A 24,787-nucleotide genomic window follows, 5' to 3' on the forward strand; every position below is an offset into this window, starting at 1 on the left:
AGATCATCTTGGTCCTTGACTTTTGCTCTAACATTTTCTAATCTGTACCTCAGATCTCCTGTAGTCTTGATAGTTAAAATTACCTGACCTAGTAAAGAACTCTCAGCATATGACATATTTGAAAAACGGAACTGGAAGAAAAAGTCTGCCCCTGTTTTTAATCATACACAAATATCCTCAGTCACCTGTACTACAGGTACATCATCAAATGCTTTAATAAAGTCCTCTTCATCGACGGCACCAGCTCCTTCTTTTGCAGCTGTAAAAAAGATTAATTTTTAAAATATAAACAATGCAACCAACAATGCATAAAACATACATTGGAGAAGTCTGAAATACATAATCAAAATTGCATTTTGAAAGATTTAGAACTATTTTTTTAAAGGCTTCATATAAATTTGGAGTGTTGTGAAATTGACAAACATTACTGATTTAAGTTGTAGTATAATAATTCTACCATGCTATACACATTAGCTTAAGGTCACTTAGAGAGACTATTTGTTTAAGTAGGCAGAGTCTAGGTTTTAAAGGATTTAGATGCTCTATATCGTATAAATATACAAAAATCTTTTGAAAGATTCCTAATAAATATATATAAAATTTAATTCTTCAGAGAATTAGATTATGTTATTATTGGGAATCCTGTGTAACAAATTTGTGAAATAGGTCAAAGAAGTTCTACAGAATTTTAACAGCTTCATTTTAATTTTATATTAGTTTTAAAACATCTCCATTTTCTTGAATTCACGATAACTACGTCAATTTTTCATTTAAGCATCAGTTACAAGTTTCCCCTACAAAGTTATCCTAAGATGCTTTGTATATTTAAAAGTTAACTGCTATCATTTGGAAAAAGCTATCTCTTTTAGCTAATATGAACTCCATGCAAGAAAATCAGGTGCTACTTTATCAGATTTTTTTTTTTTACACAATAATGCTTTCAAAATTGGCATCTACCTCAGTGGCTAGATGGGTGTATTTAAAAAAAACAAAAAACAAAAAACAAAAACCCTGGCATCTATAGTCATCCTTGTAGCCCCATTAATGATTTACATTGATTAGTCTGAATACTTTTCTAAGAGCATCTTCCCAGATATGTATGTGGTGTTAGAGGTCCTGATAGACTGCCTAGACAGAAAAGGGTTTTAAAGACAATCCAGGCAGCAGTAAATGTATGTCATCATTCTTGATGAAGATTACTAACACGGTGCTGACAACCTAACTGTAAAGGGATGATAGCCACCCACTGTGACGTAGTGCTGTGTGCCTGTTTCAACATAAGGATTGGATCCCACTGAGCAGATAGGTCCTGAATGGATCCTATGCATGAGGCACTGCACCATGAACATATATACCTAAGAGGACTCAAAGACCAATAGTCCCTGAGCCCAAGGAAGAGTCAACCAGAAAAGTCATGACTACGGTGTTAAACAAAATGGAAAATGAATGAGAGCAGGGCCGAAAGGAAAGACAGGGCTGACATTTCTGCATAATCTACCTGGGGGGACTTTCTGGAAAGGGTATTGGTGAGGGATGGGAAGGAAAGCAGTGGTTTGATTATGCAGAAATTTTCTAAGTCTTGTTTGTGGAATTGATAATTACCCAAGAATACATTAAGAAAAAAGATGAAAAAGATTATTCAGCCATTAAAATGAATGAAGTACCGATACATGTTACAAGGCAGATGAAACATTAAAAATGTTTGCTTTAAAATGGTTAATTTTATGTTATGTGAATTTAATCTCAATAACAAAAAATAAAATTTTTTTTTTTTTTTTTTTTTTTTTTTGAGACAGAGTCTCACTCTGTTGCCCAGGCTAGAGTGAGTGCCATGGCGTCAGCCTAGCTCACAGCAACCTCAAACTCCTGGGCTCAAGCGATCCTCCTGTCTCAGCCTCCCGAGTAGCTGGGACTACAGGCATGCACCACCATGCCCGGCTAATTTTTTCTATATATATTTTTAGCTGTCCATATAATTTCTTTCTATTTTTAGAGGTGGGGTCTCGCTCTTGCTCAGGCTGGTCTCGAACTCCTGAGCTCAAACGATCCGCCCACCTCGGCCTCCCAGAGAGCTAGGATTACAGGCGTGAGCCACCGCGCCCGGCCAAAATAAAAAATTTTTAAATGCACCATAAAAAGATTAGAAAGAACTAAGAAGAATAACAACGAGCGTAAGAAACAAAGCAACGTTTCTCCTCTGCCATCCCTGCCATGAACTTTACTTTCTGCAGCCAGCAGCGCGGCAACTCCGTGGGGTCAGGAGGTGCAGCGGCGCCAAGCAGGGCTAGTCAAGATACCAACACTGTGGTGCCCATTCAGAATTCAGGAGAGACCATCCGGAGACAGCATTCTATTAATAATGCTCATCCTCAGTGCAGCTTTCACGTACCCCACTCAGCTTTGGTTTTTTGGCTCACAGGATTCCCCCCAACTACCAGCAGCAGCTCAAAAGCCCAATGCTAACAGTGAAAATGCTCCTAAAAGGAGCAGCTATACAATTTTTCAGAGGCAAAAAGTAGGAAATTTGCATGTAAATTTAAAATTTGATACCAAAATCAGAGTTGTGTATAACGATAAGTTGTCTAGATTGGGAGGGTGGGAAAAGAGGGATTTGGGGGAGAAATCTTTGTGAATCAATTTTCAAAGCTCCAGAGAGCTAATCTCCCACCATTTATTTACTTCAACATCCAGACTGGTCTCACAAGGAACAATGTTACTTGTAAGAACAAAATATATTTTAAAGACAGAAGACACAATCTGACTTCTGGATTACTCCCAGTTCCATGGTGGTTTCAGGCACTGCTGGATCCAGATAACCAAATAATGCCATCAGGGTGAGCGCTATTTATTTCTGAGCCATGCTTTCCTCCGGGTTGGCTTCACTCTCCTACAGTCTCTGCCTTGCCAGAATGTGGCAAAGGTCAACACCGCAGCTCAAACTTACATCCTACCAGTTTATCAGCATGGGCATAGCAGTGCTAATTCAATTAAAGAACAGCAAGCAGAAACGTGCTGCATACAGGGATTATATCCCTTCTGAGGGACATGATAGGGAAGTACCTTCACCTCTGGTTTGAAAAGCTGGCACAGCTGACCCCAGAAATCACCCAGGGCTTGGACTTACCTGAAGACTTGGATCCAAGGGAGGATGATCCAAGCCGGCGGGTGGTCCCCATTCCAACATTTCTCCGTGAGCTTGGTGGAGCCTTGGATGATGTAGAACTAGCAGAGGAAGGTCTATTGCCATCCACAGAATCTTCATCATCAAAATTTTTATCTAAACAGTAAGCACAGAAATTATGGGGTTTTTCTTAAAGTACTTTTTCACCTGAACATAAGACAACTAGTCTTAGAGACGAATGGTTTGCCTGCTCTTCTGGAATCTGAGGTACCCTGTCTAAGGTCTAGAAAGCCTCAGTGAATCCAGATCACGCTTGCTTTCTCGCACATCCAGAATGCTTTCCCACTCCAATTTTGGAAAAGAGAAACTATGAAGAAGACAACAATCTCTCATAAACCACCACCTAGAAACATTTACTTTAACATTTTGGAATATTTCTGACCATTCTTTCATGTATTTTTTTTTTTTTTTTTTTTTTTTTTTTTACAGAGACAGGGTCTCACTCTGTCACCCAGGCTAGAGTGCAGTGGTGTCATCATAGCTCACTGCAGCCTCAAACTCCTGGGCTCTAGCAATCCTCCCGCCTCAGCCTCTGAGTTGCTGGGACTACAGGCGTGGGCCACCACACATGGCCATGTTTTTATTTTTTGTAGAGACAGGGTCTTGCTACATTGCCCAGACTGGTCTTGAACTCCTGGCCTGAAGTTATCCTCCCACCTCAGCCTCTCAAAGTGCTGGGTTGCAGGTGTGAGCCACTGCCCCTGCCGGCATAGTTTAATAATAGCCAAGATGAGACCATGTATCATTTTGGAATACTGCTTACTTCAAATATGTAAATTTGTCGTTTGTGATGAAATATTTTTCGTAAACACCATTTTAATAGTTGTATGGTACTTCATAATTGGAAAATGTTCCAACTGCAACACTCACTGCAGACATTTGAGGTGTTTCTAATATCACCCCATTAGAAATAATATTGCAACAAACACCTTCCTACATGCATTTTTTGTTTGAATTTCAAACAATTTTAAGAAAGAAATGCCTAGAAGCAATATTACTGAGTCAAAGAGTATAAAAGTGCTTGATGTGTACTGCCAAATTTATTTTCAGGAAGGTTATGTAAATGTACGTTTTTCCTGGAACTTCAAACAAGTACCCAGATCTTGCCACACCCTTGCCAACACTGAACAGTGTAATTTTTAAACTTCAACCAATTTGGTAGGTGAAGAAAAACGCATCATAGAAGAAGAAGAAAAAAAAATGCTGCTTCTTCTTTGATGTATTTTTCTTTTAGTGAAGTTGAATATTTTTTCATAAGTTCATTAACTTATAAATTTTCTAAACAGCAGTGGATCCAATCAATACTCCTAAAGTTGCATTTAAAATTAAAAAGAAAAAAGAAAAAAATATCTTTGGGTTCCTAAAAAAATCAATATATTTATCAACAACATTTTAATGACATGAAATTAAAGCTTATGCATCAGGTACCAAGGACTTATGTAGCAAGGGTGAGTCATTCAGGAGGCTAAACAAAGAACTTAGAGTAATCAAAAACAAAAAAGAAAACTAACATCTATACCTGGCAATATTCATGACTTCTGAAAAAAGGCTTTAGATCTTTACCAATAGGTCTGAGGTAAATAATTATAAACCACAAAACAGATCCAAACACTACCGTGTTTTCCTTGATCTGGCTGCTTCTTGGCTAAACTATCAACAGCTATGTCTTGTATATACTGAGGACCCCAATGCTCCCAGCGCTCCTTAAAACTCACCAACAATGTACTTCAAATGACATGGCTTAGTTCATTTAGGGGCGGGCAGTGAGAACATCCTTACAAATCCATGTCCTTATGCAAATTAGCTTCCTTCAACATGCCTTTAAATCTCCCAGATTGTCTTATCATGCCTCGTGTTTCAAGATGTTTCTTTCAATTCATACATCAATTTTTTTACTGATTCAGATGTGTAGTGAGTGCTCTATTAGCATAGGCTTCCCATGTTGATTCAGAAAGTGATTCATGAACTGCAGAGCAAGTTCATAAGGGTCTTCCCAAGAGTAAAATTTAAGTCTAATGTACAGAACAAGAACAACCCAAACGAGAGGTCACCCACTGAGCAATGCCAGCATTAGCAGTGACAAGGACTGAGCTCAGCCTATCTGTCCTTTGGGAAGCTCCAAGAGCACCCAAAGTGCTGTCATTATTCAACGATGGTGAAAAACCACAATCATAGTTCTGCTTTAAGGCAGGAACAGTTCCAGTCTGTGGGAAGGGTAAAAAAATGAATGAGGGATGTAAGGATACTATTATGCTTCACTCAAAGACTCATGTGAATTATTTACTTCAGTCTTCTAACATATGCAGGCATGCCATTTAGAACTGTATTCAGTTGCTAAGAATTATTTTCAAGGGACCACTTTCAATGAAATTTCTGGAATTTTTGCTTGCAGCAATGATAAAATAGCAAGGACCAGACTTAACCTCTTGTAGTAAATAGCTAGAAAACCTGAGACAATATATGAAACAACTACTTGTAGACATGAGACATAGGCAGTGCAGAACTCTGATCCCTGAAAGATGAGAAAGAAGCAAGGTGAGCTATACAATCACCCCAATCCTCTGCCTAGAGACAATTTTCAGGCCATCAAATATAAGGAAAGGGAACCCAAATTAAACCTGGTAGCCTTGTTAAGTTGAGACAATAAAGAACAGAGTTCAGGGAGACTAAGGGTGCTAGAAATAACAGAGTTTAGCAAAAAGGAAGCTACAAAGAAAGAGAGCTCCAGAAATGTGCTAAGTTCTAGGCCCTGTATATGTGGGTAAACTTCCACCTAGCAGGGCAAAAAATGACCAGGAAGGTATAAACTGAACAGCAGGCAGAAACTGAACAATTCTTAAAGTTCACACAAAGTAGGAAGACATTCAAGCTCCTACCAGCCAAAGTGGAATGTTCTCACCCAAGGTCAGGTCTTAGTATTAGGGCTGAATATTCCCAGAGTGAAGGTTACACTAAACCTGCCCCATAAGAGCTTAACAACAGGCCAGAAGGGGATTAGGCAGAGCCACAAATTAATGTTAACAGCTCTGCCAAAACAAAGCATAATATTCTTTAGAAGAAGGTAACGAAGTTCAGACACTCAACAACATAACATTTACAATATACAGGGTCCAATCAAAAATTCCTAAACATGGTAAGAAGCAAGAAAATGTGGTCCATAATCAGGAGGGGGAAAATCAGAAAATAGTAAACAACTAAGAAATGACAGAGATAAGAACACTACAACTACTATTATAATTATGTTCAGTATTAAAGGAACACATCAACATTAATAAGAGAAAAAGAAGATTTTAGAAAAGATCAAATGCAACTTCTAGATTTTAAGAAAACACAACATCTGAAATAAAAATGTCACAGAATGGGATTAAAAGATTAGACACTGCAGGAAAAAAATAATCAGGGAATTTAAATGTAATAGAATTTATCCCAAAATAAATATAGAAACAAAATAGACTGAAAAAATAATAAAAGAAAGAGTCTTAGAAACCTGAGGGATAACTATCAAGCAGTTGAACACACACGAAATTGCACTGCCAGCAGGATGAAGGGGGAGACAGGGATGGATAGAAAAATATTGTAAGAAATGATGGCCAAAACTTTTCCAAATTTGATGGAATCTACAGATCCAAAAAGCTCAATAACTCCCAAGTAAGACACACACAAAGAAAAGCACACTGAGGTAATCATAATCAAATTGCATAAAATCAGAGAAAAGCAGCCAGAGGGAAAAAAGACACATTACATACAAAGGAACGAAAAATGACAGCAGACCTCATCAGAAACCCTGTAAACCAGAAGATGGTGGAATGACATCCTGAAAATGGTGAAAATGTTAACCTAGAATTCTATATCCAACAAAAATACCTTTGAAGAATAAAGGTAAAATAAAAACTTAAACAAACAAAAAAAGAACTTGTCACCATCAGATCTACACTCCAAGAAACGTTACAGGAAGATCTTCAGGCAAAAGGAAAATGATACCAGTTAGAGACTTGGTTTTACATAAAGAAATGAAGAGCAGTAGAGACAGTTTAAGTATGTAGATAAATGTAAGACTTTCTCCTCATATTTTATTTATTCTTTATTTATTCTTCTCACATGTTCATTTTTATAAAAGATGATTGCTTGCTTAAAGCAAAAATAAACATTTTTCATTCTTTTTACATTCTCATGTTATGGGAAATAACCTGGAGGCCACAGAAACCACAATTATGACACATGCTGTTGTGCTAGATGCCACACAAAAAACTGCAGGGGAGACAAGCGCACACAGAGAAGGCACGAAGAAAATGGAAGTGGCTCTGTCTCTGCCCTCCAAGAGCATATATTTTTAAAAGTTAATTATTACTTGCCCAAAATGACTGAAGATGTCACGCAACGGTGCACTGTAATCAAACTGCAGTAGAAAGCATTCCTTTCACTGAGTATCTGTATGGAAATGGCTCCCAAGGAAGGCAAGGAGAAAAGGGCACACTGTGCGGCCAATGTAGGATTTTTAAAACTGAGCTCTATGGGTCCTACTCAGTGTTTTTACTTACCAATTGGAAACAAATCTAACAAGCTTACTTATCTGATTTCCTATGCAGATTAGAAGCAACTAATTAGAGGGACAGTGAGAACGGGATGCAGGAATTAAGCAAAGTGATGTTAATAAAAAGTGGCAGTTGAAAGCCTGAGAGCGAAATAGAAGCTATGAAAAGCAAACACACATACAGAAAAACCCCTAAACCCAAACTGCTTAGAATGCAATGACAGTACAGGAGTCAAATCCCCTCTACACAATTTAACAGCACAATAGCAGGTTCTCCCAACAATCACCCTGTATCATCAATATAAGATTCAGTTATTTCCCAAGAGATCTGCAGACGAGCAAACAAAGTAATTCATATTTCCTATCTCAGTTGGAAATTCAGGATAACACAGGACAAATGGCATATTTATTTTCCAGATATACTGGATATGCTGCTTTAAATTTAGAATGACTTCACCTGAAAAGGTATTTGGAGGATAAAAATCAACTGAGCCTATTATTTGAAAACTTAACATACTATTTTAAAATGAGCTTAGCCCATGTTTCCTAGCTTTTTAGACACCCAGAAATTAAAATCAGATTAAAAAGGAGGCTGGGTTGTCAGAAAGGTACCTAGTTTCAGTTAACTGAGAAATTTTCTTATGTAGAATGTGTCATTCCTTAACTGGACAAATAAACTATATCTGTAACTAGACCATGGTTATAATCCAGGACAGGGAGTCTCAAAGCCCTGGGTTCTAACATATTTCAGTATTTCTCTACTAAATCAATCCATACTAAACTCTACTAGCCATTTAAATTCCCATTTTCTTTAGGCTTTTCAGCAAAGCAGACATCTGTTAGTACATAACCTCTTTTTCTTGAGCTTTAACTAAGGCAAAAATGTGTGAAAATGAATATTTTTAACTAGGCAAGCTTGTGCCAGTACACCAATTTTAACATTTTCACACAATACTACAACATATGTTACACAGAAAATGGTCTTACAGAAGTGTAAGTTCTCCCCAAACCCAAAGAAATAATTAATTCTATCTTCAGCCACCATGGCAAAGACTGCCATCTGAGGGCCACTTCTCTCATTTGACAGTCTCAGTAGAAATCTGGTGTTGCTGACTGGAGTGTTCTGTTCCCAGTCACTGTCACCTCGTTTAATTCTTAAAAAAAAAAAAATCACCTGAGCTCTATCCTTCCTTTTACGTAGCTGGGAGAAAACACTTAAGAATGACTCACAAAATTCCTGCAGAGTGACACTCATTTTTATCTAACCCTCAATCACCCCACTCCTGGCAACCCAAGACACAGTGAAGAGAAAAATGGCAAAACAGCCTGCCACAAAGAACTATTGATACAAAAGAGATTTTAACAAAGAGAGAGAATCTTTGGAAAAAACAAGAAGGATAGAGTACAAACACAGTAATCCATGGACTCAAAAGCAAACAGCAGACTTCTGGAAGCTGAACAAGTCTACCACTCTGGCCCAGATGCTGGGGAATGGCCAGGGCTGGCACCAGGAGGTCAGAACCAGTCCCATTAGCAGACTCGGACCCATGTGCCTCAGAACCAAACTTAAATCAGGCTGGGGAGAGGAAGACAGAAAGCAACAAGCCACAAGTAGGTCAGAAAGACCATTTTATACCACTATGACTATAGGTTTGGGGATGGGGATGGTAGAGAAATCAGCCTAAAGATGGACTTCAAATCTGGTGTCTGGAACTTGGAATTACAAGCCATATTGTCCTTTTGGATAATTTAAACACTCATCTATGAGGACCAATAAAATGTCACAGAAAATAATAAATGCCTGCTTGTTGTCCATCTGCCAGGAAAGCCAGGACCTAAACCACAAAGATTTTCCTCTCTCTTCTGAGACAGGCTTTGACTAGTAAAACCCCAATGGGGAGGAAATGCCTTATTTTTTCTTTACTTCACTACAGCACTGTGGGAGCTCATATTCCTTACAGGCTTTCAGATTCACCCACTCCCTGTTACAGAAATTCTCCTCCAAGGGAGTAAGAAATGTGGCAGCCTAGTAACTAGAATATAATTAGCATTCCCAAGAGGAGGCTACACAGAGACAGGATAATAAGCCCAAACGCTGGCTGCATTTCATAAATATCCCCAAATTTCTCCCTTCCTGACCTTTGCACAGCTCCAAGCCTTTTGCAAAGGCTGTTTCTGCTGTCTGCAAGTCTTGTCCCATCTAGCTGACATATCCCTATACATTCTTGAAAATGTAAGTCTACTGTTAGCTCCTCTGAGATCCTGCCTAGCTCTGTCCAAAAAGAGGTGACAGTGCCAGTTTCTGTGCTACACACCAGGCAGGTGCCATTTATTCCATCTCACCCTGGAATTAGCTGTTTGCAGATTTGTTCTGTTTCCCTGTCCCTGGAGTAGGGACCACTTCATATTCTTCTTGGTATTTACAACACCTAGAAAGAGCCTAGGCCAACACCCAGCAGACGTTCAAATACTTAATTCTGGTAGTCCATATAAAGAAAGGTAAAAGTGGTGAATGGATGCAAACCTTTCTTCACATATCTTTTTTAGAATCTTTTATGACTTTCTAAAAATGTGTAAGGTTTCATTAGATGATAAATCAGACAAGGCTATAAAAATATCTGAGAGTAAATCAAGACAGTAAGACAATTACAACCTAAAATATTTTTAAGCATCCTTATTTTCCTCCTAGACAGAAATGTTCATTCTTCTTTTCCTAGTAAAATATATCCCTGTTTTAAAATTAAAAGTCGAAGTTCCACTATAAGCAATTATAAGCTCCCAAAATTAAACTGCTAACAATTTGATATATACGCATTTCTAAACTTTAATGCATTCATAAACATCAATTTTACATACACGTGCACAAAACCTGCTCTTTTGCCCACTACCAACATTTAGTAAGTGTTTTTCTGTATCAATATTACTCTAATCCATTTTAAAGACTACCTATTACACTGTTCACATATACTATATTTAATCAATCACCTACTGACAGTTCAACTACGTCCAATTTTTCACCTTCATTATACCCCTGCAGTCAATGTGTTTAAAACTAACAAGAATTAATATTCACGTAGTACATAACTATGTACCAGGCCCTGTGTTCGGTTTTGCAAATTCTCATTAAATCCCCCTGACAAGCCTGAAGGAAGCACTATTACCACTCTAGGCTTAAAGATGAAACAAACTGAAGGCATCCAGATATAATGTGCCCGAAGTTACACAGCAAACAAGAAGGTGGAGGGAGCTAGGATTCAAACGTAGGCCTGTCTTGACTCATCCTATGCTTTGAGGCATGACATTAAAGGACCACCACTCAAAAAATAAGCAATTCACATAAGCTGGCCACTTACTTTGTGCTGGGCACTGTGCTAAGTGCTTTCTGTACCTTCTTTTGTTTAATCCTTATAACATATGTCAGCTTCTTAAGAAAATTATTTACTTACGACAATTTCTTAAACACAGAATCATCAATATCTGTTATGAATATACAGGCATAAAGATCTTCAACAAAATACTAGTAAACCAAATCCAGCACATATAAAAAGAATTATCATCATGGTTAAGTGTGATTTATCCCAGGAATATAATGTCAGTTTAATATACAATGGCTGATTAATTTAATGTATCGTATTAACATGAGACAAAAACATGTTTTCTAAACATAGCTAAAGCATGTGATAATATATACAACTCTTTCATGCTAAAAACACTACAAGCATAGATTAAAAGGGAACTCCCTCAACCTGATAAAGGCATCTACCAAAACCAAAAAACACACCATCAACAACATATTTAACGGCAAAAGACTAGATACTTTCCCCCTAAGATCAAGACAAGACAAGATGTCCACTCTTGCTACTTCTATTCAACATTGTATTAGAGATTCTAGCAAGGACAATCAGACCAGAATAAGAAATAAAAAAGCATCCACATTGAATAAGAAGAACTATTAAAACTATCTCCATTTACAGATGGCATGATCCTGTAAACAGAAAATTCTAGAGAATACACTAAAAAAATTAGAACCAATAAATGAGGTCAGTGAGGTTGCAGGTTATAAAACCAAATACAAAAAGCAATTTTATTTTCCATAGATCAGCAATGAACAATCCAAAAATGAAATTAAGAAAACAACAGCACCAAGAAAAATAAAACAAAAGGTGTATAAGATACGTACATAGAAAAGTACATAATATGGTTGAGAGAAATTAAAGACAACCTATAAATGGAAAGATAGACCACGTTCATATACCAGAAGACTTATAAAAAGTTATCTTGCTCATTATCCAAACTATATTTCTTGCCCATCTGTTTCTCCTAGCTTTTAATTTTAACCAAAGCTGGCTGTTGCCTAAATAGGAAGGTACAAAACTACAAACCACACTGTCTGAAATGGATGACTGAGTAAGACTGTTTTTCTTCCAAGTTTCTACCTTCCTTCTTCCAACAAACTATGGGGAGTGCGGTATGTATACCTCCCTCAATCCAGTCAGTATGAACCAGTGTTAAACAGAACTTGTCCTATTGCTCTGTGGGAAAAAAAAAAATCCTTCAAAATCTACATTCTGGGCCAGGCACGGTGGCTCATGCCTGTAATACTAGCACTCTGGGAGGCCAAGAAGGGAGGATCGCTCAAGGTCAGGAGTTCGAGACCAGCCTGAGCAAGAGCGAGACCCTGTCTCTACTAAAAATAGAAAGAAATGATTTGGACAGCTAAAAACATATATAGGAAAAAAAAAAAAATTAGCCGGGTATGGTGGCGCATGTCTGTAGTCCCAGCTACTCAGGAGGCTGAGGCAGAAGGATTGCTTAAGCCCAGGAGTTTGAGGTCACTGTGAGCGAGGCTGATGCCACAGCACTCTAGCCCCGGCAACAGAGCAAGACTTTGTCTTCAAAAAAAAAAAAAAAAATCTACATTCTGAAACAAAAACTCCTTTTCCCTGTTTACAAAATTAAGAAATGCTTTTGTCAGAACATAAGGGATATAAAAATTTTCAATCTGGCTGGAAATGTCGGCATTTTTCTCAATACTGAAATGGCAATGGCAAAATGGAAGCTCTGAGGGTGCTAACAGAGTGCTACTTCTGCCCTTTGGCACCAGTAATCCATCCTTGACCACAAAAGCAGCGAGCCTGAAATGCAATCTAGCTGCACAGTGAGGGATTATGTTCCATTCCTTCCGCCCAGAGCTTGCTGCCAGAAAGCTAGGCTGGCATTTTAAGACTATCTCAACAACGACAGAGCTGGTACAGACAAAGCGAGAAAAGAGAACTAGAGCACAGACAGGATGACAATTCAAAAATTCATTTCAGTTTTACTAATCTTTTACAAAGGGAGCCAAAAAGGGAAGAAACTGGGGGAAGACAGGCAAGGAAAACACTATCAGAAACTGGAGAGAAAATGAAATGTAAGGAGGGCCTGAAGCAAACTTGTACCAATGTCTGTTCCTTAGCAGCACTGTTGGGAGATCAAAGTTCACAGTGGGTAAGATTAGCTGCTGAGAGCTTTCTGCAGGTGCAGACCAAAATGCAGTTCCTCTTTGGGTCTCAGATGGAAAATGTCCTAGCTGCTGCTCTACAATTTCTGAGTAGGTTAACTGTGAGCAGGCTTAGGAGAGACACAGGTATAGCTCACAACAGAGGAGCCCAGGGACGATTCTGCAGATGAAAAAATGCAAAGTTTGTACTGGGCAGTGAGCCTGTCCTAGGTGGGGCCATGACTCACAGGCCGCAAGTCACCAAGACCAAACTCATTATGAGGTTTAAAAAGAAAATGAAAAGAGGTAGGCTTCAATTTCCTTGTCCGTGAAAAAGGGAAGATACAGTCTACCTAGAGGGATGTATTGTCCTATGTGTTGCCTATCCAATTATCAACCTCCTTCTTCTACTGACAGCTCCAAGCAGTTCTTGGGTAACCACCCTCCCCCACTCACTCTCAGAGTGACCACACCTCTGCCTCAAGGGATGGACTGAAGCTGGGGGTGCCTGGCCACAGCATCAAGGCTCTCCCTGTCCACCACAGAAATTCTAGAATCTTTCTCTAGACTTGGAGCGGTGCAGATGCAAACCTAGAGCTGTTGGAGCCAACAAATGGCGGTGCCTGCCTAAGAGTGAAGCAAAGCAGAAGAAAGCAGAGTGAAAGATGGTGAGGGCTGAGGCCTAATACCAGGATTGTCTTCCTGGGAGGACAGCGAGATCTACCCCCAGACTTCTCAGTTATGTGAGCCAGTTCATTCCCTTTCTCACTTACCCCACTTGGAATGGGGCTTGGGTGGCTTGCAACCCAAAGAATCTCTGTACTATATTAAAGTGATGTTATATAGATTATATAGAATATATTAAAGAGAGGAAAACCGTATTCAACAAACAGCAGCCATTTACCCTCATTATTTGTGCTATGCTTTGAGTTCAAAATCAAACTTTTCAAAATTATGTCGATGGAGATGAAGAATTAGGAATAGAATTTTCTTTTTTTTTTTTTTTGAGACAGAGTCTCACTTTGTTGCCCAGGCTAGAGTGAGTGCCGTGGCGTCATCCTAGCTCACAGCAACCTCAGACTCCTGGGCTCAAGCGATCCTCCTGCCTCAGCCTCCCAAGTAGCTGGGACTACAGGCATGTGCCACCATGCTCGGCTAATTTTTCTATATATATATATATTTTTAGTTGTCCATATAATTTCTTTCTATTTTTAGTAGAGACGGGGTCTCGCTCTTGCTCAGGCTGGTCTCGAACTCCTGACCTTGAGCGATCCACCTGCCTCGGCCTCCCAGAGTGCTAGGATTACAGGCGTGAGCCACCGCGCCCGGCCAGAATTTTCTTTAAAAATGCTTTTAAGGCTGGGCATAGTGGCTCATGCCTGTAAAACTAGCACTCTGGGAGGCCAAGGCAGGAGGGTTGCTTGAGCTCAGGAGTTTGAGACCAGCCTGAGCAAGAGTGAGACCCCAACTCTATTATTAATAAAAATAGAAAAATTAGCCGGGCATGGTGGCATGTGCCTACAGTCCCAGCTACTCAGAAGGCTGATATAGGAGGATTACTTGAGCCCAGGAGTTTGAGGTTGCAGTGAGCTATGATGATGCCACTGCAGTCTAGCTGGGGCAACAGAGCCAGGCTCTGTTTCAAAAAAAAAAAAAAAAAAAAAAGCTTTTAAAAGGCATATGACTAATTCAGGTTAGACAGCAGAAAGAAATGTACAGACATTGAGAAATGGAGGGAGGCACAGTTAAACCACCTTCCCTAGAACTTATTCCAAAGGGAAAGGATCCATTTACTCCTTATCAAGAAGCCTTGGGATGATCTCAATGATAATTTTCTCAGGGTCACGAGAAAGAGAAGAAATTTGTCATTTGTAAGGAAAAGAAAAAAGCTAAATTAGGAATTTGCTTCAATCAAGTGACATCAATTTTTAAAACTTTCTCCAAACCCTCCATAGCCTCCCTGTAACTTGAAAGTTTAAGTCCAGGGCACTGTGATTTGGTCTCAAAGCAGTCCTTTGTTGCTTCTGTAATAACGCAAGATTGCCAGAGCACCAGCCTTAATCCAGCGATAATAAGATACTTAGGATCAGTCTTAAAGAAGAGTATCTCAACACACCTCAGAAAGACAATAATCACACTTAGACCAAAAAAGCGAAGGAAAGGAACATAAAGAGACAGCTACTTTAATATCTGGAGTATCAAAGGGCTCCCTAGGGGATGACATAGGGAAGATGAGAATAAACTATCCTTTCTGAAAGAGCTGGTCCCCTGACAGTGCTGTGAGGACCTGAGCTGACTCCACAGCAACAGCCCCGAGAACTCTCGACTGAAAGCCTGGCTTCACATCTTGACAAGGACCATCATTCCCAGACGTACATGTATTAGTGCCTTAACCTCTGCCCAGGACCAGGACAGGTCCAGGGTAAGAGGAAAGCAGACCAAGAGCCTCTCCTGCTTCTACTGCCCGCTAGCTACGCAGAGCTGGGACAGTCCTCTCGCCCCCTCCATTAACCACGTAACACAGGCTTCATGCAGCCAGAGCAAGAGGAGGAGGAGAGGAGGCTGAAATATGTGCTTATCTGTGTGAATCTTCCTTTTCTAGATACCAAAGCTCCTCTGCAACAAGAGATTGACCTCATTCATCCCGGCATCCTGCTTTAGACCCCTGCACAGGGCCTGGTAGAAAGTTTAAATCACTTCACTATTGACTCTTATTACTCTCTGGCCAAGAATTTTTATCCACTTTCAAGCTTCTCTCCACAGAAACATGATGATTATAAAAGTCTACAATGAATCATATGACATACAGCTCGATAAAGCTCAGGATAGCATAAAAAGAGATTCTGAAAAAGAATTAACCATTGTAGTGAAGGGAAACATTAGTTATTTTAAGAATCTGAAAGTCTTTCCTAGTAAATATCTGAGTAAATATATCAAGAGTTTGGGTTTGTTTTATTTTCACCAACTATTAACGTGTCTGTTTCTTTGATGCAATTCAAATCTGAATAATTACAGTCCAACAATTTGAAAAGTTAAAAGTCATATTATAGTTGATGGTTTTAATAAGAGTACGACCTTTGGATAACCATCGCACGCATATGCTTAAAACAAGTTTGCCACCACCTTGGCACATTGTATATTGAGCCTACTCAAACAGTCACCTGGAGTTCACACTGCTATAGCCATTTATATAATTACAAAGCGAACAGTTAACATTACCAAGAATAACTTGTTTCCAAATTTCAAAGTATTTAGCTTTCCAAAATTCTTTTAATTACGTTTGGGTACTATTACAAACCTAATTGCAAATGGCATTCAGGTTTTCATGACATTCTGATGCATGGTCATGTGAACAAGCCACACAACTGTAAGCTAAAAACAGGAAGAAGGCAAAGGAAACCTTAGGGAGGCATCAACATCATGGGAGGTTGCATGCAAGTATATTTTAGGGGAAGGAAGTACAGATAAGTACAGTTACACTACATAAGGTACAGGATTATCCTTAAAGAGTTATTTTTGTAAATTACAGGCATATTATCGAAAGTATTAACACTGATTTGACAACTGTCCTCTGATCACTGATTGCTTATTTTCTAGACCAAATAGGTCAAGTGAGTGTGCCCCACATTCCACATCTCCATCGTCTCAGACAACCCCCAAAGCCTGCTCCCCAAGACCTTCTGCTTCCCTCAGTATCCCCATCTCCCAAGCCAATTCCCCACAAAATAATCACATTGTCCAACTTATGCCAAATAAGACCAGTGTGAGAGAAATTTCATGCCCCATTTATAGGCACTGACATCCCACACCTGCCTCTGTCCTGCCTACCCAAGACAGCCTTCTTGGGCACAGACCCCAGGAAACAGGGCACTTCTGGGCATAAGCAGATGAGAGCCATCACAGACCCTCTATGCAGCTCAAAAATACGCTCTGATCCTAGAGGCTAGGATTCTCCTCCAGTTGATTATGGACCCCTTGAAGGCAGGAGGGGGATATAAGAGAACATGATGCAGGCATGGGGGGTAGGGGAGAAAAGGGGAAAAGAAAGGAATGAAAAGAGAGTGGCAAGAAGAAAACAGACTCTTAAGCTCTAAGTTCATTAGTAAAGTATTAATTTACCTGAAGAAACAACAGCCAAGGTAATTTATAGTCAGACTAGTTGCCACCTGACTTGGATAACTATCTCCTTCCTTTGTCTATTCATTGAAAAAACACAAGAGGATCTACATTTCAGGCACGTTGCTAGGTCCTGGGAATACAGCATGAAAAAAACATGAGTGCCAACTGCCCACAGGGAATTGTCAGTACAAAGAGGTACAACAACATTTGCAAACACAAATCTGTGATAAAGGTGATGAAGGAAAAGAACAGTGGTCTGTAACAGAGGAGGGGAAAGGCAGGGGGTGGTGAGAGACATTTTGGACAGGGTGCTTCAGGAAAGGCCAAATCAGGCTCCGGGCTTTGATCAAAGGCATAACCTCATCTACACAGGCGATGATTACTCAGGCATCTGTCATGGACAGGGAATTCAAGAGTAGGAGAAAGGGTAGGAGGAAGGCTCCAATTGGCTACAAACAAGGAAGCAAAAGAATGCCTTTAATTAAGCAGCAGGGCGGAGCTCACTCTTTGGGCAGGAAAAGGGGCCCTAAAGTAAGGTTACTCTTCCCTTTTGGAAAAGGTTTTTACCCTGTGGACCCAGCCTCATGGCCACCAGCTTGTGCACACAGCTTATCACAGCCTGACCTAACTGCACATAATTGAATACAGTAAGCCACACTCAAACACTATTTTCATTTCTGTATAAAGAAACTCAAGTAAACTGAAGACTCCAAAAACTGCTTTAAGATAGAAAAAAAGACCTTTCAATTATGGTTTTTTCTCAATTTCATTTTTTAAAACATCGAATGTATATACCTACTCAGCCCTGACCTTGGTATAAGAAGAACCCCAAAGGCCCATCCTATGTCATAAGAACTTTCATCTGGCCTGCTCGATCAATTCTCTGAATTCCAAAGGTCACTGTGTAGATCTGTTTTCACTGATTGCGCATCCGTGTCAAATGGGACACGATACACAGGTAGTAGTACAGTCACATGGAGTACAGTGAGGACCTGAGGCTGGCTCAGCTCCTGTCTTGGCGGAACCTGGAAGAGTTTCTGTGTGCATGTCCATCATGCGGGACAGGCCAGAGAAAGCCTCTTGACCTCAGAGCTCTACTCCTTCATGCTGAATAAAGGATTTGACATTTCTAGCACATGGGCTACAATCAATTAGATAATGTGCAGTTCCATACGATTCACCAAAGAGAAGACAAAACAATAACTGGAGTTCGATCTTCTCCATCTGACCCTAGCCCTTGGGAGACAGCATGTGTAAGTGGTGAAAAGTACACAGATTTCAGGAAGCTCTCCAGACTTCAAAATCCTAGCAATACCTCTAGTTAGACAAGTTACTGAACTTCTCTGAGACTGCTTCTCATTTGTAGAATGAGGATCATTTCACATATCTTTCTTTTCCTTTTTTAAGAGACATAGGTCTCTATGTGTCATTGAGGCTGGAGTCCTGTGGCTGTTCACATGACTGAACACTACAGCCCTAAACTCCTGGGCTCAAGTGATCCTCCTGTCTCAGCCTCCCAAGCAGCTGGGACTACAGGTGTGTGCCACCGTGCCCTGCTCACATATCTTTTGTGTACAGAGAGGAAGTTTTTAAATGCCCACTCTATGCCTGGCACTGGGCTGGCTGCTGGCAATTCACAGCGGCCCCTGTCCCTCCTCTCACAAAGCTGACAAGTAGTGAGCATGAGGAGCCCTGAGAAATCGAACTCCTAGCAGCTGCTGAAGTCCAGGGCAGGCATTCCTGAGGAAGCCTTTGCACCATGACCTGAAAACTGAGCAGGTGTTTGTTGGTGAAGAGTAACACGAAGTGCATTCTAGTGAGAACAATGTGTTTGTGAAGCCCCGGGGACAAGAAAGGACAAGGCAGCTGTAAGGATTGGCACTGGTACAGCGCAGGCACACAGGCAGCGCTGAACAAGAACTGGTGACTATTAACAATAATTACCACAATAACAATGATAACCACAGTCTTCTTTCTAGTAACAGAGAATAGTGGGGCATCGAAATTGTCATTTATCCCTCACAAAAGTACCCAAAAGGTACAGTGCAGACCTTTATTTTAAATGAGCATATTCTGATTTATTTTATGGAAAAGGAGAGAGTTTTAAGTAACATTACCGATGTGAACAAAGTGTGTATACTGATGACTGAAAACTAAAAGTGGACTTTCAGGAGTCAACCACTAAAACTTCAACACCTTAGATAATCTCTGAACGTCATATTAAAAAGAACCACTGTGTATCCTTTCACTAATTAAATGTTTGTTTCTCCTTTGGACCACAGTACTTATTTTACCTTTGCAGTTGGCCTGAAAGGGCATTATACTTAATATATGTCAGAGCCCAAATCCCACAGATATCAGATCTGCACCCTGCACTCTTTTGGAAATGTCATTTTAATTATCACTGCAGCAATCCTGACCCAATTCTTCTTGACAACCACTACGTAGGCACAAAAGCAAGTCAGCTGGAAAAACTCAGAGCCAAATTTGGAAAAGATTTCCTACCAGAATATTCTCTCATACTTAAAAGTGCTTATGCCAACGGCTATTTGCCCTTTGTGCAAATAATCTTTCAAATCATCCCTCCCTGCTTTAATGACCTTATTCTCAAGAACTCTCTTAGCTAGAGGGGCAAATAACCATACTTCTACATAAGACGACTAAGAGAAATAAGATGACAATTTAAAATAAACGCCTGTGTGCTGATAATTCTTAATCCTGAAATGGCAACCCCATCTCTACTCCAAGATACAAACCCACTTGAATCAAACTCACGTACAAACAAAATTCTATGTCCAAGTGTACAAAACTGTAATCACTTATAATCAACCTACCCTCAAAACCTGCTCATCCTCCAGGCTCCCCACTTCAGCTGATGCTACTACCGTTCACCCAAGCCAAAATATGGAATTGCTCTTAACTCTTCCTTCTCCCCTACCATCCTCCACCACATCTTCCCCCTTCACCCACCCAAATAAGCTTTAGGTGTGGCCACTTCTACTTGGAACCAGCTCTCACTCTCAAGCCCTCTCCAGTCCCACCGAGACTGTCCTAATTCAGGTCTTCCTCATTTTGGAGGTGGATTTCTGTTACTGAAATAGTATCCTTACTGGTTTCCATGCCACCAATCTTTGTTTTTTCAAATGACATTAGATGTTTTAAATACACAGAACATTAAAAACAAATTTTTTAAGGCACATAACCCAACACCCAGATAAACTGTTACCTTTGTCAGAGAACAAAATTAATGCATGCACAAATATGGTTAAATAATACAACTATTACGAGAAGAAAACAAAAAGAATAAAAAGCTTGTTTCCCAATTCCCTTATCTCTTTCCAGTTTTTGTTTTTAATAAAGTTTTCATTTTGGAATTTCCATATACCCCATATAAAGTTTTCATTCTGGAGTTCCCATATACCCCACACTCAGTCTCTCTATACTAACATCTTACATTAGTATGGGACATTTGTTACAATTAATGAACCAGTACTGATACATTAATTTTTACCTAATGTCCTCGTCTGTTCAGGACCCCATTCAGGATACCACATCACAATTACTCATCCTGTTTCCCTAGGCTCGCCCCTCTAGCACACTGACTACCACACTAGAAAAAAAATTTTTCCTTGGGGCCACGGTGTTTTACTACAAAAATAGAATAAAAACTTTGAAAACAAAATGATTCTTTCTAATTTAATGAAAAATTTGTTATTTTTGATTGTTTTCTGTGTGTGAGTTATATGTAACTTGAAAACTAGTTCACGCGGCTCCCAAGGTAAAGAGACGTGTGAGTTACATATGTTTCACCAGGCCCTGGACTCAAAACTAGCATGAGTTAAATACGACTCACAGGGCAGTTATTGTGCTAGGTTGTGACAGTTTCTCAGACTTTCCTTGTTTTAGATGACCTTGACATAATTAGGCAGGTTATAGAATATCTTTCATTTTGGGTTTGCCTGAAGTTTCTGCCATGTTTAGACAGAGCTTATGGGGCTTTCCAAGGAAGCCCACAAAGGAAAAATTCTATTCTCATCACGTCCTATCAAGAATTGCTGTCAACAATTGTTGATGCTGACCTTGACACCTAGCTGAGGTCCTGCTTGTCAGATTTCTCCACTGTAAAGTTAGTCTTTTTCCCTCTGTCCATACTGTACCCTCTGGAAGAAGTCACTAGGTGCCACCCTCACTTACAGAGTGGGAGGTCATGCTCTCCTCCTTTAGAGTGGAACATTTACATAAATGATTTAGAATAATTCTGCACGGCAGATTTGTCTCTTCTCCATTTATATGTTTATTTAATCATTTATTTCTATCAAGATGGACTCATGAATATTTATTTTATACTTTGGGCTATAATCCAATATTATTTTATTTTGTTGCCTAAAGTATCCTAGCGTTGGGTGTTGGGAGTTCTTTCAATTGACTCCTGAGTCTCTCAGACACACCCCCATTGTTGCTTTGTTCTGCTTTTTGTTTTGTTTTACAATTACTCCCTTACTTTGTAGCTCTACCAGATGCACCAGGTTCCTCTTGCTCCAGCCCCAGAATTCCCCAAGGAGCCCTGGTGGTATTACAGACCAAGATATGGGTACTGCGCGGCAATTTTTTTTTTTTTTAAGAGATCTTATACATCTGATTCTGAATCTTATTTTCTTAGGAGATCTTTCCATGTCTACGCAAAAATATCAACCATAGCATTTTAAACCTCACCTCCCACTAGGAGATCATCTAATGCTGCCACAGTGGATTGTGTCTCCCGGAACACACAGGATGAGATTTATATGCCAGGCCCAATGCCCCATGCCAAGCCATCTACACGTACCACCTTATTTATTCCTCACAGTGGCACAGGGATTATCATCCCCAATTTTCACATGAGGAACCAAGGCTGACAGGTAAGTTGCCTGCCCCAGGTCGCACACTGCTCACGCAAAGGTAGCACTCACACTCGGTCTGAGGGATTCCAAAGCACTCAGCTTGGCAAGATGGCTTTCTGGAAGAAGAACTGCTCTAAGATAGCACAGTCCAGGGCTCTCCTCTCTGTCTTGCCATTAACCCAATTATAGAAAACCTGAAACCTTCAGTATCTGTGTATAAAGCTGCCCTGTGTATTCCTCCTGTGAGGATCATAAAGCAAAAACTAACAAAAAATATGCAGGAAAATACTTTGAAAATACTAATGCTCTACACACAGTGGGAAAAGTGCTGGTATTACACGTTGTGGATTTTTAATGGTTTCTTTATTAGTCATGAATGGATAATGATTCAAATATGCGACTGCTAAAAGAAGCAGCTTTCTAATCCTTGTTTCCTACCACATCTGCAGCTCTTTAGGGTAAAAGTTACCTAGACTTCTAAGCTTGATTTCCAGGTAACAGTGACGAAGGAGGTAGGCAATTTGAAAATAAATAAATAAAAACAAGAATAAAAATCAAGCAAAAGACCAGTCTTTATTTTAAACTCAGATTCACAAGGCTTTCTCCATGGCCTTTAAAGTCAAAAGGCTAACCCCCATATTATTTTGCCCTGTTGTTTAAAAAACAAACCAAAATACAACAACTTAAGACAAATGCTACCTGTAAATAACACACTTTCAAATCCTCAAATGAAAGGCTCTAAGACAGGTTCCTTCAGAACGTGAATTATTTAACTCTCCCTGCCTAGGTATTGATTTCCTACAGCTGTTTAACCTGAAAATAAAATGCTATAATTAGGTATGAAATACAATGAAATACTCTCATTGTATACTTTAAATTCTCAATTCAAAAATACAAATATACTTTAAATTCTTAATTTAAGGCTAGGAGCAGAAATGTGACATCTTCTAATATAACCATTTTCAGCCAAACTTAACCAAATTTAGTTTAAGAAAATAAAAATACACACCCTTAACGAAATAAACAAAGAGCAAAAGTTCTGGATGTGTGCCCATTTTCCCACAGCAGGAGATAAAGGAACACTTATTATTGTACACAATTTTACTTTATAATAGCTGTTTCAGTAGAAGGGTTTGGAAATATCCTTACGAGACAACAAATTAAAAGCCTGCCAGAAAACCCATCCCATAGGAAAGCAAGACAGTGATACAAATTGTTCCCATCGCATCAACTGCACTCTACCTTCAAATGCAAACCTTGTTCACACAGAGTCTTTCTTTCAAAATCTCTTCAATGCTGCCAAAACCTGGGGAAAGCCTCTGTGGAAAAACTAAAGCCTAATCAATAAGACTTTTTGTGAACAACACTTCTTTTGTAGTTTTGTAGTTCTCCTTTTCACTGTTGCATTTTAAAAATGCAAATCTTTAAAAAGGAGGACAACAATTAAAAAATGACCTAAAACAGAACTGGCATCTTCACACTGCTATGGTTTATATATGCTTTTCCTCTATACACTGTCAGGAAAACTTAGAAATTTTTAGCCAGTAGATTCCTTCAAGACAGCTTAGACTTATTAACAAATGCCTTGCAATTGCAAACTAGATTTTCATAATCCACATATTGTGAACATAAGAAAGCAAAGAACAATTAAAAGCACATGAAATAAACAGAGGCTGATGAAAACATAGCTAACCTCAGCTTACTGTGCCTACTCTCTCCTAGTTCCATTAACATTAACGGTAATGTATGTTGTAGGTTTCACAATTTTTTCCCAGCCTAAATGCAAATCACATCCATAACAATTATTTTCCCATGATTTTTAGTTATTAAAGCAATTATAACATATTTTAAGTATTTTATTTATTTCCTAGTCAAGCAGCAATAATTATAAACATTTTTCAGAATATATTAGAATAACCTACCTTTCCCAGTGGTCATGACTGTCGGTGCTCTTGGTACCAATTTAAAAAACACTGCTCTGAAAGCTATACCTACTCACAGCAACTTAAGCATCAGCAAACTCTCCACCCACCAGACTTCTTCAGTGTGATCCAGCACCAATGACAACTGCCACCCTATTCCAAAATAAAAGTCTAGACTATGTAACACTGATTTTTAAAAAAGGATAAGGGAAGGTGAGCCTTCTCCATCTGACTTTACTCATGTAAGATAGTATTCTCTAAAACTGGTATTAAAAAGTTTTTTTAACTATCTGATTTTCCCCCCTCAAGAAACAGAATATTCCTAACATAAATCTGAAATTAGAAAAGTATCAAAAAGCAATCTTATTTCCACATGGAAGATAAAATAAGCTGTCTGTTCCAGCTCACGCTACTGAAGCTGGTATCAGAAACAGTCTCTTCCAGGCTATTTTAGGTGGTCGTCTTCTTAGCACAGCTCAACACATTTGCCAGCCTTTTAACACATTATCCTGTATCCGGTGACGATGGAAACACTTTCCTAAGATATTAAACCACAGTCCCAACCTTGTAACAGGCAGAGTCTAATAAACAAGCAGGGAGAGAGGGTGGGAACCCAATACTGGCACCTGATCCACTTATTCACAATCATAGCTTTTAAAGACTACACATGGGTAA

General features: G+C 39.3%; 1 protein-coding gene across 8 annotated transcripts in view; it reads right to left on the reverse strand.

The window, feature by feature from the left end:
- The window catches only part of CLASP1 (cytoplasmic linker associated protein 1), a 263,544-nt gene that overhangs the window by 111,793 nt on the left and 126,964 nt on the right, over positions 1-24,787 (reverse strand). For all 8 annotated transcript variants that reach the window (XM_069462102.1, XM_069461691.1, XM_069461772.1 and 5 more), the window contains exons 9-10: positions 3,125-3,277; positions 186-259 (exon numbers count right to left, since the gene is read on the reverse strand). In XM_069462102.1, the coding sequence (XP_069318203.1) occupies positions 186-259; positions 3,125-3,277 (227 nt within the window). The remainder of the gene's footprint in view (positions 1-185; positions 260-3,124; positions 3,278-24,787) is intronic.

Source organism: Eulemur rufifrons, chromosome 1, assembly GCF_041146395.1.
Source record: "Eulemur rufifrons isolate Redbay chromosome 1, OSU_ERuf_1, whole genome shotgun sequence".
In the NCBI taxonomy this organism is placed as follows: domain Eukaryota; kingdom Metazoa; phylum Chordata; class Mammalia; order Primates; family Lemuridae; genus Eulemur; species Eulemur rufifrons.